The 16,546-nt window shown below is 35.3% G+C and overlaps 1 protein-coding gene across 2 annotated transcripts in view; it reads left to right on the top strand.

The window, feature by feature from the left end:
* The first annotated feature begins 780 nt into the window (after positions 1-780).
* Positions 781-16,546, top strand: part of LOC145685767 (golgin subfamily A member 5-like) — a 60,294-nt gene continuing 44,528 nt past the window's right edge. For both annotated transcript variants that reach the window (XM_081758288.1, XM_081758287.1), the window contains exons 1-2: positions 781-937; positions 4,178-4,395. In XM_081758288.1, coding sequence (XP_081614414.1) covers positions 4,241-4,395 — 155 coding nt within the window. In that variant the 5' untranslated portion in view covers positions 781-937; positions 4,178-4,240. The remainder of the gene's footprint in view (positions 938-4,177; positions 4,396-16,546) is intronic.

Below are 16,546 nucleotides of genomic sequence, written 5' to 3'. Positions count from 1 at the left end.
TATATATATTACTCTATTAGGCGCCCCTTCAACTAAGGCACGTGCCTCGCTCGCTCATCCTTACTTGTGGCCCTGACTGTTAATACTTTAGGTATAAATTGACAGAGTTCTAGAACACTTGCCAGCATCCCAATTCAGCTGCGGTCCCGGGTACAAACCCTGCTCCCGCCAAGTGAACTTTGTGGTGGACAAACACCGTGTGCGTGGGTTTTCTCCGGGTTCTTCCGTTTCCTCCCACTTTCTTCATTCCACCATTTCATTCATTTCTCACAATCACCGTCTCTTTTAGCCTAACCGGCATAACCGTGGGACGTAAAACTCAAAGATTTCCTTTCATTTCCAGTTGAGCCCCAACGAAAGCAATCAACCTGGCTACTAACTGGCCTTCGCTCGCTCGGCATTAATATGTGAACTGAGAATTTGGCCTTGATAAATTAAGGAAACAGCCTAGCTAGGCAACTACCTGTACAGTATAAGCACACCAGCATTCCTGAAACTTCCCGTGTAAACTAGATTGAAAAATGTCATAAAGAATATTACAGTTGAGTGCAGTAAAATTATGAAATTTTCTGTTAGCCATTCTATAAATTCTGTGAACTTATGCCGCCTTATGCAGAGTCGTTTGGACATATCATTTGCATCATACTGAAAACCTGACTACTACAGAAACATATATGAGTCGATTTCTTTAGTATTTTACTAATCAAGCATGAGAACGACACTGCATAAGGCCCATTTAGTTTAAATGTTTTTAGCAAGATTCTGTGTCATTTAGTTATTTTCTGAAGCCACCTGTTGGCAACACTGACTGAGACCAGTCGTCCAAAATGTCGACAAGTATATGACTGTTTCCGGTACGTGATGAAAAAATGTAAACATTAAGTATTCTGCCTAAATGGATAAAGATAGGAAGTTGATTATTATTTAATCAATAAAGGTATGTATAAAATATCTAAATTTGGAATACAGCACTTTACTTCTTTAAATTCTTCATGTTCTTATTAGTTGTAGTAGGGTTCCTGTAGGTTTACGTAAGTTATTGTAATTATGTACGTGTAGATTTTTTCGTGAAGTGTAATTGCAGTAATTACTAAACTTGCAAGAACCACATAAAATTATATAGCAACATTTTAAGGTGTACGTTTAAGTATATTAGTAAGTCCATCCTATATTTTAGTACTTCATAACGTACGAGAGCTTTAAAGTACAAGGATTGAACGGGTCAGAAATCTTAATGAAGGAATTGATTTCTCTCTTGTATTCGTATTTTAAACATACAAATTTGAAGCACCCTTCCTGTGCAGATTAAAAATATGGGACCCACTTTATAAAATTCTGTAGAATTTTTACCATAATACATTTCAGTGTTATCGCATACTCAAGTAATTGCCTACAAATTAATAATACGTTTGTAAGCTGGTATGCGATAAAAATGATTAGGTGATGCCCCTATTTGGGTTAAATTCCAAAGTTGGGCGTCCGTTTCCAGCAAAATTTTTAAAATTTACAGAAAAGATATGGATACTTTGATCATTTGTGTGCTTGATAATATGGCATATATTCCGAAGTTGGGCGTCCGCTTTCGCCACGTTTTTTCGCTGTTATCTCCTTTCCACACTTTCTGCAATTTGTTATTAGGTTCATTAATCCAACTTCGGAATATATGCCCCTATTTTAGTCATGCGTAGATTTGTAAATTTTACAGAAAAAATATTGTCCGATGTGTGGTTGGGGGGAATTTTTTATTATTATTATTATTAAACTTTTGCTAATTTTTAATATTAGGTAAGATGTGGCCCCCTTCTAAACATTAACGGAGATATTTTACTTCATTTCATAATACGGATGTATAAGTAATGCAACTAGGCCTATGTCAGGATCTTACCTCTAACGTGTATAATAAGGTAGAAATACCAATGCGTAATGCAAAGTTTATGCTCTGTACCATGTAATACTCCGTAAGGAACCCATAAACAACACAGGAAATTATGCGAATTGGTTCACTCGAGCAGACAATTCTACCAAAAAGAAACTTAATAGGTAAAATACGATGTGAAACATTTTTAGTGAAGGAATGAGTGAGTGTGTGAATGTAAGTAATTATCTGATACCTACAAGGAGAAACTGGAGCGCGTATTATAAAGTTTATCCCCCGGGGTTAAAGTTTATAAAACCCGCTTCAGCTCTGAGCCAATGCTCTAGATAACATCCTTTTATAAAGTTTGTCCCCCAGGGCTAAAGTTTTCAAAACACACTCCAGCTATAACCCAGTTAATAAATGGGGGCAAAGCCTCCCAAACCCCCCAAATAATTTACATAAAAAACGCTGTTACACATTCATGTAAGGCAACACCTCTCTTGCCCCAAAATTGGGTAATTGTTTAGAAATGGGGGGCCAAAATTAGTTTAAAATAAATAAAAGCAGAATGATTTACAGAAGAAATAAGTTGATAGTGTTGAGAAAATGTACACATTTTTTTAAAGGCAGTAGGTAAAGGTAAGTGGAAGTGTTGTAATACACTAAAATAAGACTACTTACCATAGTATTAAAATGAAGAATCAGGGAAAGTGAAGAAGGAAGAAAGTGGCTTCGGATCTTTATGTTAGGTACCGTCCTGACATTTGCCCGATGAGAAACCCCACCCAGGATAGCTTGCCTGAGAAGGCTTCTACCTCTTTTCGACCCAGTGTTTCCTGTGGTTTGCTCCTAAGTTTCCTGTGCATTGCTCCTAAGTTTCTTGTGGATTGCTCCTAAGTTTCCTGTGGATTGCTCCTAAGTTTCTTGTGGATTGCTCCTAAGTTTCCTGTGGATTGCTTATAAGTTTCCTGTGGATTGCTTCTAAGTTTCTTGTGGATTGCTCCTAAGTTTCCTGTGGATTGCTCCTAAGTTTCCTGTGGATTGCTTATAAGTTTCCTGTGGATTGCTCCTAAGTTTCTTGTGGATTGCTCCTAAGTTTCCTGTGGATTGCTCCTAAGTTTCCTGTGGATTGCTTCCAAGTTTCTTGTGGATTGCTTCTAAGTTTCCTGTGGATTGCTCCTAAGTTTCCTGTGGATTGCTTCCAAGTTTCTTGTGGATTGCTTCTAAGTTTCCTGGGGATTGCTTCCAAGTTTCCTGTGGATTGTTCACACCGAAATCGAACCTGGGACTGCTCGCACTGGATGTTAGCAACTACGCTACGTGAGGCACTGGATGATTAATCAAAGTAAATAATTGTAAAATTAAAATGTTCGTGTTCGCTGGGAATCGAACCCGGAACCCAGGTGCACGATAGACACGCGCTAGCCGCTAGATCAACAGGGAGGCTTCTAGATGAAGAAAATGTAAGTTTAAAAATGGCATCAATGAAATAAATTCAATTTTGCGAACTTACTCTTGCAACCTGTCACTGACATTCTGCACACTGGAATGGGCCGTATGGTGAGAACATAAGCGAGGTAGTCATGGCATGTTACCTCATTGAAAAGTGAGATGTCCAGGTAACGTTTGTTTGAAAAGATACCTTTGATGTTTGAGCAGTCTGGGAAGTCCTGACAAGAGAAAATCTCTCCATAATTAAAAAAAATATTCACTAAATGCCCATCTTCTTCAAACACACTACGCCGAAATTGACTTTACCACACCATATGATGATGTTTATAAGTCTTTTTTTTTTTGTTTGTTTGTTTTGTTTTGTAGATTCAAAAACAGCAGATTTTCGTCGGACCCTGTATTACTCTACGCGTCACCCGAATTAGCGTATGCCATCAGCCAATAAGCTCGTAGTGTGCTGTTACTAAACCTTCAGGGAAAAATCTAATCGTTCAAAATTGATTTTGTTCGTATTTGTGGAGAGTTATGAATGATTAGATTCCTCCCTGAAGGTTTAGTAACAGCACACTGCGAGCTTATTGCCTAATGCCATACGCCAATTCGGGTGACGCGGAGTATAACAACATTTACGTGATCTTTTCATGATAGACGTCAGTAGTAAAGGGACGAAATTGAACTTATTACTCTTGAGTAAAAGTTGCGAGTATCTTTAAGATAATGCATAATTTTTAAGAAATGAGTCCGTTTACAAATCCTAAAAGATCGTCGGTTTCGTCATAGTACACATGTGAACAAATTGATTGCGTTTGTAGGCTGCACTTACTGGCACAGGAAAAGAAAATTTAACCTTGTCATTATTTCTTTTAGGCATAATTAGCTTGACATTGGGCTACTACCCGGAGTCCAAAACCAAAAAGAAAGGAAAAGAAAATGTCTTGGATCACAGGTCTTGCGGGAAAAGCAGAAGATTTACTGAATCGACTTGACCAAAATGCAGCCCTTGCACTTCAGAAGGAAAAGAAAGATGCATATCCAAATGATAGCTTTCTGACAGAAGTAACTTGGGATAGCCAAGCTAAACAAAGGTAATAGTATTGTGTAATTAAAGCGGCAGATTACTAAATATTTTTGAAAAAGTAATATTTTTTCTTTCGCCCGTTTTTCGTAAGTGGAAGGAGGTAATAAAATGTAACTTACCACAGTAATAGATAATGTTATTCTAAACCCGAAAATATGAATCGGAAGAATTTTCAGTGTTGCAATCCATAGAAATTACAGTGTGACCAGAATTTGAATTACTCAAAAATCTAGGAATTTGAATTACTCAAAAATTTATTTTATAAACCTTACATAAATTATTACAAAATAAATAGAAACATTTTTTAAAAAGTAGTAAACAAGGAACATAGACAGCATGATAAGTCATCAATTACCGTTGAGTTCATTTTTCTAGTCGCTGCCTTTACCTAGATTTTTGAGTAATTCAAATTCTGGGCACACTGTAATTTCTATGGATGGCAACATTGAAAAATTCTTTCGATTCATATTTTCGGGTGTAGAATAACATTGTCTATTACTGTGGTAAGTTACATTTTATTACGTTTTCCCACTTACGAAAAACGGGCAAAAGAAAAATTATTAGTTTTTCAAAAATATTTAGTAGTCTGCCCCCTTACTGTTATGGTTATTACTAATCAACTGTTAAGAGATTAAGGTTTTTATGTTTACGCAAATTATGTATCTACGTGCCTTCGTCTTGTATTTGATTCCCAATATTTCACTCACTCACTTGCGCAATGTAGTCTTCATAAGGCTGTTTCTTCCGACGATGCTCGCAGATGTGAGTGAGTGAAATATTTTAAGAATGAAAAACAAGTACAGAACGCAAGGTATGCGAAAACATTTATTTTCTTTTAGTTCTTGGGTTTGTAATCGTTGTTCTACGTCGTGGTTCGGAACAGCTTTTATTTCTCATATACCCCCTTTTCTTAATTGTGATTCCCAGTTACACCATGACGTACACGATCACTTGCCCATGCTTACGGTTTTCAACTCACGATGACTGGGAACATCGCGGATGAAAGCATAAGCAACGTAAATAAGACATTGGTTAAGTTACACATATGATATTACAACAAATGACAAAATAATCTTTTGGTAAAACGAGTGTAATGTTACTATATAAACACAGATATTACAAGCATATATGTTTTAAATGCATCTATTGTTAACAACTCAGTATCAGTAACACAACGGTGTGGTGGCTTGAATAGCAGATAATATGGTGGCTTAATATGAAAGATAACTCACGTGTTTCTTCGGCTAGCCTGTTGGCGTCGCACCTCCTCTGTCCTGTACTCAAATATATGCGTAGTTGTTGAAGTTGAAGTCCAACGTTGAAATGTTAACTGCTACTTCCTCGGTGAGAATTCCGAGTTGTCGCCGTATGATTAGACGAGTACACTTACGTAAAATTTTTTTATGTGAAGAACAACGAACTATCACTTCCACATATAGATAAAGAAACTTTATCACTTTAAGTTTTAATATAGAATGTTTACGTGCACATCGTTGACTACTAGTAAGAGCGAGTATAGGCAGCCTAAATGCTGCTTTCGGAAGCGCGTTGGAATGAACGTCGACGACTGTCTCGTCGATCAGGTGCAGAGCAACTGCCCCTTTGTTCAGTCAGCTATTGTGTACAAGTTCTTGGTGCTAGAGCACCCAGATGATGACGTATACTACCAAGTTCGCACTCTTTGGCTGAAGAAGTGCGGGCATTTTAACTAGTCAAATCAGTGTTAAGCAATGACAAGAGGTATAGTGTTTTTGCAACTTTCCCGTTTCTTTCGGGACTGAGAGCGTTCACAAAGGAAACCACTGTCTCTGCAACGCATGTCCATATAAGGTTACGAAATCTAACGGAAGTCTACTAACACAGATGAAAAGGCACACCAAAGCGATGACAAAGAGTTTCTAGAACATTTGGGTTTATACGAGGGTTAGTTAATAAAGTTCATAATAAATCTATTTTCTCAATGTCTCTTTTAAATCGCAAAAATGAACTGTAGGACGGTGACATCCTATTGGGGCCCGAGCAGTGTCCGAGCAAATTGCTTCAATTTGTGAAGAGAACCCTGGCCATTGAAGGGTTAATAGTCCATACTGGAATGTCACTTGAGGGTCACTGTATTTTGGAACATCCTGTATATGAATCAACTGTCACTGGAAATTCTCCATAAAAATTCAGTATATCGGGACTACACTGTATATAAGTCACTCCACTAGTGTACTAAAGTGTTATTAAAAGATCACTATATTATGGGACACACTGTGTAAGAATTGAAAATCATTGGGGTCTCACTATGATAATTCGAAGTATTGGGACTGCACTGTATTGCACTTCACTAAGTAACTGTGTGGTTATTCATCCTGTATGACAACAAGCCACCTTTGCTAAAGCCACCTTTGATTCATATGAAGCCACCTGTAAGTCCGAATTAAGCCACTTTTAAGTTCTAATTAAGCCACCTTTTGTTTGAATAAAGCCACCTTTATGCCACCATTAATAAATTGTTCATTTTTAATTTATTTATATTTTCAGTTTACAGTTCCTGTTATTTGTTTATTCATTTTTTTTTTTTTTTTAAACATTGGTTTCTCACTATAATTCAATGTACTTTAATATACCTTTCAATTATTTTTCACTAAACACATAATATATTCAAATAAACAAAAACCAAATAGATGTACAAGTAAACATTAATATTGAAAATGCTTAACTACTAAACAATAATAAAGTATGTATACCGATTTCGAAAGTGTAGCCTCACAACGTAACGAACGGTAATATCGAAATTCCTAATATGTAGCTTGTGTAGTGTAATGTGTGTATATATGCACCTTTTACAACAAACTTAATCAATACTTAAATTTTCTTATTCATAGTTTTTATACCATCCAATTATCAAACATAAAAATCTAATATAACATCAAAATGGTGATATCAACTAATATATATTCATACATGTAAAATATTAATAATCCCAAAAGAAATTTCAAAACAAGAATTCACAAAATAACTATAATGTAAGTCACATATTAATTATTCAAAATACTACATTTCAACTTATTAAATATCGAAAGCACTAAAAGAATGCAAAATCAATTATACTATCAAGTCTCAGTAATCGTATTGCTCAAACAACAAACAAGAGATTCATTGATTTGTTTCAAATGAATTTAGAATTACATGTCAACTCACTTTTTTTTTTTTTTTTTTTTTTTTTTTTTTTTTTTTTTTAATATCAGCATTGCTCACAGCAAACGTAAACTTTTATTTTATTCCTTCATTTATTTATTAATTGCAAATAGTATGTAGACATCAATACTAGTACACGGAACTTATATAACATTGGCGAACATACAACCTTTTGGCTGATACAATCATTTCCTAATTTTATTTTCAACAAACATCTTATTGGCAAAGGCAAACTACAACTCAATTCTACGGGCATTAATCACAAACGCATATCACATAATAAGAGGGATATACAATCCACCTCTAAACACATTAAACACTTTCCCTACTCATCTAGGAGCAATCTAGGTATTCAGGAAGTAACATCTCTGAACGTGAGTCGCCCTCTTAATGGCCTTTGACATCACGTTAAAATGCACGTACATAGTAACAATAAATTCATATAAGAATGCCGCTCTATACAGCCTTTGGTATCTCAAAATAGCCCTAACTTATTTGTAATGCTCAATTGCCATTCGATTGAAAAACGTATACAGCTCAAAGTACTTTGCACACAATCATTTTGTTCGCTCGATGATCATTATTAACATCAACGTGACTAACAGATTTAAACTTAATTGCCTCAACATACTATAAGCAATGGAATCTATTAATTACTATTAAATTGTACAATGAACCAATTTCTTTCCATTATTTATTTTTTCAAATTCTCCATTCTCAAAATTCTCAAATTCAATCTAAATTTTCATTATAGTTGTGTGAGTTTATTGACAAGTGCTGATTCGAAACGATGTTCTCTCCTTTCGAACTTTTGAACATGAAAATAATCAGATAACCGACAAAGTAATTCGTTAATCATGATCACTATATTCCAATGAACTGTATAGCGAAAGTTCCAACTAATACTTTTCTCATATTGAAATGGATGAAACTCTAATAAAGTGAATTAAATGAAATTTTTCACCTGTATGAATTATTTAAAACAAACGAAACATAATTAGGTATTCTCTCCTTTGTGTGAGTCGTTGAGCAATAGATAAACTTGTAAAAAATTGTGCAAGCAAACTTTTTTTTTTTTAAATATGTTTTCCACATTAAAACTACTTCTTCATTTTTAAATGTCTGTTTTCCAGAATCATGATTCGAACATATGAACGTAATATATGAAAGTAATACAATATGTAAATGAAATTCAAATTCTGATTACATTTTTTCACTAAATATGCAAAATCTATTCATAAACTAATAAAGTTCAAAACTAAACAAGACCTACCTATACGCTAACATTTTTACGGATTATATCATAATATGCAAAATAGTTAAAATATCAATCTATATACTTGCATTACATAACATAACTAATAAACTTTAAAACATTTTAATATATACACAAGTTAAACGGCGGTTAGGCCTTACATAGTGCCACCCTGAGTGTCATTGGTTGACAGCACAGGTTGTAAGTCGTTAATTAAACAAAAATATAGGTTAATGAATTGGTCCCGAAGACCAAAAAGGCACCGACTCACAATTTTTCCCATAACTGGAGTGTGCGGGGTCGTTGAGCTCCCCGACGATTTAAATAAATCGCTCCTGCACGAAAACCTTATTCCACCCAGCTGAATGCTTTGCGCATTACAGCTATGTCATAACCGGGTAAAATTTTCCAACCCCGATTGGACTGTCAGTATCTAGACCTGAAGAAGGTGTTTCAAGAAAATAAATATATGAAAAGGACAATAAGAATACCCTGGGGGGAGGGGAGTTTGATACTACAGCCCCGTATCTTAGTACCATTAATCACTCATTAATTATTAATAATTTTCGGCCCGCTCATACCTACAAAATTAGTAGGTTTACAAAGTATTCTATCAGAGGGCGCCAGCCGGTACAATAGAATTGTGCGGCTTTACTAGCAAATTGCACTTATCAAATCCGGGTTATATAGTCACATTCGAGAGTAACGTCACAATCAAGTAAATCGTCCACCAATCTAACACCACAATTATCTACAACTCAGAATGACAATTTTCCAGCAGACTAATAGAATTATGCGTGCGTAAGGGAACGCTAATCGGCATCCAGCACAAACATGTCATGCTTATCTTTCTTTCATATGAACAATGAAAAATAAATAACAGAGTTGTAATGACCTTAACGAAACAAGATAATAAGGTCAATACTACGAGTCCGACCATGATAATCAGTGGGTTGAAAATTATACAATGTTCACTTAAGAACCGACAAACTCTTTTCATACAAGAGAAGTTAAAAGAACTGAAATTGGAAAATTTTCACATCCTGAATTACTCATTACATCCGACAAATATCATTCTTGATTAATTACTCGCATGTTCTATTTCCAAAATGGATTTATTTCAAAATTTAAAACAATATTTATCAACTTTTATCTAAAATCAGACCAATAATGTTAATGAATTCAAAACTAATGATAAATTTAATTATCAATTTCCATAATATTTGTAACTTGTTGATTGAACATCAGTACAGTTTAGCATCTACTGTTACATAATAAAGTTGATGTATTCTCATAACACAAATTTAATTCTGAAAAAAACATTGCTTGAAATCCCAACTTAACATACAAAACTAATTTCGAAAACATTTCACTAAGCTGAAACAAGTTTCTGATTCAAACTTACACAAATAACGAGAATACTTCAACATTGGATTCTTTACGATGCAAAATATTATTCTTTTTTTTTTTTTTTTTTTTTTTTTCGAAAATAAATTTATTTTCAAAATGAAAACAACACTTATCAAATTTTGTTCGAAATTACCGACGTTAATGAATTTTAAGGTTGATAATACTTTTGATTATTCAGTTTCCATAATGTTTTGCGACCAATCTATATATATATTATATATTTTCTCTTTTTATAAGCCAATTTTATCACAATTTCTATTTTACCATATTTATTGTAGGTAATTGCTACCTAATTAAAAGAAAACATTTTATACTCCGATACCAAATTGTGTCGGTAGTCATTGGTAGTACAATTTTCAAGAAGCATTATTATATCTATACGTAACGCTTCTCGAAAAGCGTACTACAGGAAAAAAGAAGAGAAAAGTTATTTGCCAAAATCCAAATAAACACAATTTATGATCTCTTTTTCGTCAATTAAAAATGAATATCTAATAAAATGTAAAATTTTAAGCGTCAAATTAAATGTCTTATTCTTAAATAAATAGATTTAGAATGTCATAAGCCGAAAAAGGAATTTAGAAGTGTGTGTGTGTCAGCCAAATCACACACTAGCTGAGGCCCAACCGGACGCCACACCGATTTCGTCACTGTAATTTAGAAAGAAAGTGGTGACGCCTCTAGGGTTTTGAATTATAATTTTCAACCTTTTACCTCTTCTTAACTTATAGAACAATTTTGTAATTAAATTCAATTAAGTTCAAAATTTCGTTAGTGTCGTAACAAACACCCACTGACTTTACATAACGAACATTATACGTGGATAAATTCGTAAACAAATTTCTTAAATTCAACATCATTTTCCACTACCTTCAAAATCATACTAAGTATTATTTGATTTTTTAGTGTTTCGACGCCTAACCAGTCTTATGTTACAAAACTCATTATATTTTTGCACATACTTCATGATAAAGTCAGATGAAAAAATTCGTTAACTGAAAACCACACCTTTTTTTTTTTTTTTTAAATCCAAATTTCATAATTAATTGTAACATTCATTAGTATTTCTCTAATTGAATTGTAAGTGTCTCTAATTGCCTAACATTTTTCTAAATGCCTAATAGTATGGGGACAGCTAAATGTTATATAATCATATAAGGTAAATGAACAAAAACTCAAAAGAAAATGGAATAGTAAAACTTTATTAATGGCATTTGGTTCCCAAAAGGCACCTGAAAAGAAATAAGACATACAAAACATAAACATCCTAACAAAAATTTGATACAGAAGTTCTGTATCCAAAACGGGATGACCATAGTTTTCAAAAGTGGTGGGGCCTTGTTAAAATTTTCAAAGTCCGAGATCGCGATCTAAATTGATTACCTATTTAAAATTTCCAATACTGTCCTTCCTCTGGTTTTCCTTTCATCTTTCATCTCCAAAAACTGTAAAGAAAGAATAAAACATGATATTTAAATGAACGTACCTGATTATGAATGGATACTGGTGGTTCCTCTGGCTGGGCGCGTCGGTGACAGTGTGCACACACTTGAGACTGAAAAACAAATTCCTAACTTTCGAAATTCGGTGGGGAATAATTAAAACAAAAGAAATAACAATCTTTATGTTTCCATTGGTGTCTCTAAAAGAAGAATGGCACAACTTCTTACTTTTCCATTTCACCCACAATTTTTTTTTTTTTTTTTTTTTTTTTTTTTTTTTTTTTTTTTTTTTTTTCCAGTGCCATAATTGAAGTCCACTGGAATAATTGGGCATAATCACCTTAAGACATTCACTGGTCCACTCTGGGGAACGCATACAGTAGTCAGTGAGATACAAATCACGTGTTTTGTACAAAAAATGATTTATCTTATGCATATTTTTTAATCGTACAGAACATTGTTTAAGCTGTGTTTCGTTACTGTCTTCACTCATGGGTTCTTGATGGTTATGAATTTCACACTCAGGTTGCAACAGAGGTAACGGATCATCAATTGTCTCAAGTCGATGGGGAAGGTTCTGCAATTTTCCAATTTCATCTTCAGGTAAATGTTTCTTGGCCAACAGTAGCCAAGTATTATACGTTTGTGGTGTAGGCGTCCAGATCTTGACCCTATCCATAGATTGATATCCTATGCTTTCACCACTCAAAGGGTCCCGTAACTCAACTGCCCTGTTGTTACTTGACACACTAGTGCATATATATGGCCCACGGAAAAGTTCAAAAAACTTTGCGATTTGTTTCTTTATAAGGCTGCTCACATTATGCTGTCGCACAAATACAAAGTCTCCCACGCGCACTAGACGTCTGTGCGTTTGGGTTTCATTCCACCTTTTATTCCTCTTTTTGATTTTTTCAGTTCGTTTCATATTGGCCAAAACTAATTTATTACTCCAATTTATCCCATCCTCGTCAGATACCTCTTCCTTAACATTAACACCAAAATGCACAAATATGGGACGTGAAGAATCTATGTTCAGGTGTAAACTAGCTGGAGAAACTCCTAGGTTTTGTGAAATAGAGTAATTATACAAAAGTACAGCCTGTGTCAAATTTTCAGCCCATTCCGTATGTGATTGTGAGCATAAAGTTCTTAATGTTTGAACCAGTTCTTTATTCACTCTCTCTACCAAAGAACTTTGAGCATGATAGACAGTACAATACTTCACGACCACATTGTATTTTTTCATAGCTTGAACGAAACATTTAGAATGGAAAACTGGCGCATTATCTGATAAAATAAAACGAGGCAGTCCGAGCATGGGGAAATAATATTCTTCAAAACATCTAACAATCGCTTTGGCTGTAGAACTCCTTAATGCAAATGCTGTACAATACCGTGTGTACAAATCCATAATAACAAGAGCAAAACGCTTCTGTGATTTTCCAATTGGGTACGCTCCTAACATGTCAATGGAAATGCAATCTCGCGGTCGGCGTGACGGGATGGTACTTAACAACTTAGCTGGTGGGTGTTGATCTGGTTTCATACGAGCACATGTGATACAATCTCTCACGAAATTTTTGACCGAAGTTCTTAGTCCTTTCCAATGAAATGCTTTGGAAATGAATGCAATAGTTCTATCAGTGCCTGGGTGACCTACGTCAGAATGGTACGCGGTGAGTATGTTGTGAACCAAAACTGGTGGTATACAAATTTTCCACTTATTAGGATGGTGAAAATCTCGAATTAGCAAGATATCATTTTCTAACTTGTAGTTTTGTTTCCATGACCTACTGTTTCGAAATTCAATTTCGTCCACCGTTCCTTCTAAAACACGTATGACGTTTCTGTAGTCTGGACATTCTCTTTGAAGGTCTGCTAATCGCTGAGGAGAGATGTTAAGAACTTCGTCTTGTAATACTTGAAAGGAATGTACCTTAAGCAATCTATGTTCATGCGATGGAAATAATCTACTAAGGGCATCACAAAATTTATTAGTCTCTCCCTTTACAAACTCAATGTCATGTTGGAATTCGCTAATTTCCGCACTCCAGCGTGATAGCCTATTGTTCCAAGATTTTACACGTTTAAGAAATAAAAGAGCATGGTGGTCAGTGACAATAATAATTCGTCTTCCTAACAACATGGGTCTCCATTTTCTCAAAGCGTATATAACTGCAAGGCATTCAAGTTCCGAAATCGAGTACCGACGTTCACATGAGGTCAAGGTACGGCTAATACACTGAATGATTCGTGGTTTCCCATCTTGTTCTTGCCATAATTTACATCCCAATCCGACGGTCGAAGCATCCACCTGGACGTAAAAAGGTTTTGTGAAGTCAGGATGTGACAGCAAAATATTTGCGCAAATGTCATCTTTAATTTGATTGAAAGCTTTCTCACATTCTTCAGTCCACTGCCATTTTTTACCCTTCTTTTCCAATGCATACAACGGAACGGCTTTTGTAGCATAGTCCGGTATGAAATTTTGACACCAATTAAATAATCCTAACGCAGATTGCAAACTTTTAATGTTGGTGGGTACTGGTAATTCCCTGACTGCTTTTATGGTCCTTTCATCTTTCTTTATTCCTTCGGGACTGATGATGTACCCCAAAAATGATACTTCTGGTGCACAGAACAAGCACTTGTCAATATTCAATGTTATATTATACTGTTTAAACTTGGCAAAAATCTGATCTAACAACTGTAAATGCTCCTGGAAACTGTCATTTGTGATTAAATTATCATCGATGTACCGAATGATTTTGCTGTGTAACTCTGGGCCTAATACATGAGACATCATAGCATTTAAAGCTTGCCCACCATTCCTATACCCAAAAGGTACTCGCTGATATTGATAACACTGTCCCTCAAAATTGAATGCCGTATACGGTTGAGATTTTGGATGTAAAGGACAATGATGATACGAGGAATTTAAATCCAAGACGCTAGTAAAAGGTTTTCCCTGTAATTTGGCTAACAAATCTTCTATTCGTTCTGGTTTAACTTGCCTTAAAACTGAATGTTCATTAACAGCCCTTAAATCAATGCATAATCTTTGTTTATTGTTCTTTTTCGGGACGACTAGAATGGGGTTACTATGAATAGATTGACTGTTAGTGATTATTCCCAGTTGCAACAACTTTTTAATCTCTCCTCTTACAAACGGTAAATGCTTGTATGCTATAGGATACTGTTTACGAACCAAGGGTTCATTAGTATCAATCTCCATTTCATACTGAAAACCTTTACATCTACCGGGATAATTCGTGAAAATTTCTCTATATCGAAACAATAAATCCAAGAGTTGTTCCTTTTGATGGGGGCCTAATGTACTAGCACGGTCAACAGCAGCTTTCAATTGTTGTGATGTTGCTACCCGTTTAAGAACAGTTTCTTCCTGACCACAATTAACATTATTTATACAAGGTTGTCTTCCGCTGACATCATCTTCGTCAGCTGATCCAACACACGACTCACTGTCATCGTCACGACCTGGTGATTCGATGGGCAAAAGGGAGACAACCACCCTAATGTTATCATATTCTAATGAAATGTTACCTTGACTAAGATTGATGATGCTTTGTAATTGTTCTAATGCATTCAAGCCCATTATAAATTTCTCATTTAAATCTGCCACAACAAAAACTTCCAATGTAAATGTAAGTGAATCTATTTCGACTGGTATGACAGTCCTACCCTTGCACTTTTTCTTAAACTTTCCACTATAATCTACAATGAGAACATCATCAGCTGGTTGTAATTTAGGAAATGAGATCTCTTTTGTAATTTCTTTCCACAGGTCGTAAGAGGCTAATGACGTCTCTGCTCCTGTATCGCACAATGTTTTTATTTCAATTCCATTCACACATGTATTAATATAAGCAGAATATTGCCTACCATACGCTTTGACTATCTTTTCTTCAAACTTATCGTCTTCAGTGTCACTTCTAGCATCTTGATCTAAATCTGAATCAGATTCGAATGTGAAATTTCGAACACGGAATACATTATTGGGGATTTGATTAGTGGCTGTTTCGACGGATGTCCCCCCTTGAAACCCGTCTTCATTCAGTTTTCCGATTCTTCGCGTGACTGGTCTTGGGTTCGATTCTGGTTTGACCTATTATTATTTTGGGCCCTCCAATTATGTCTATAATTTCCCCGTCCTCTATTATTCCCGCGACGTTGTCCTGGTCTTCGATTATTATTACCACGCCAATTATTGTCCCTTTCACTACGAAGTTCTTGGGTTCGATTCTGCTCGTTGTTCATTTGTGCATTTTCAGCATCCTGGCTGTTCGTATCACGCGAATTGTGTCGAGTACCGTCTCCCTGATTATTTCGCCTGTTATTCCTTTGTTGAGCATTAGATGAGTTATTTGTCGTTCGAGCTTGTTGCACGCGAAATGTACGATTATCTTTATAATTATTACTCTTATACGTATTATAATTTCTCTTCATATTACCGTTTTCAGTAAATCGTAATGATTCAATTCTGGCAATGCTTGCTAAGAACTGTTGAAAGGAAGTACACGGATGTAACGTCAGTTCTTCGCGATACCTGCGGGGCAAAGTATCAATAATACTTGCAATGATCTTCGCGGGTGAACTTTCCGGGTTCAAATCTCTCAATTGTTGGTACTGTTTGGTAGCAAAGCTGCGAACATTGTCGTGGGTCTTGGGATCAAATCTTTTGCTTCTGCACGAAGCAATTTGGCTAGCAACAATGGTGTCTGAATCAAATGTATTGATTAATGCTCTTTCGAACTGACTAAAAGTTTCAAATTCTCGAGGGTAATTTGTGACCCATTCTTTAGCAACTTGTTCAACGAGACAGGGGATGAGGTTAACTAAATCAT

Source organism: Thermobia domestica, chromosome 5, assembly GCF_964235325.1.
Source record: "Thermobia domestica chromosome 5, izTheDome1.hap1.1, whole genome shotgun sequence".
Classification (NCBI taxonomy): domain Eukaryota; kingdom Metazoa; phylum Arthropoda; class Insecta; order Zygentoma; family Lepismatidae; genus Thermobia; species Thermobia domestica.
The sequence above is the reverse complement of the archived record's forward strand: the minus strand, read 5'-3'. Positions and strand labels throughout refer to the sequence as shown.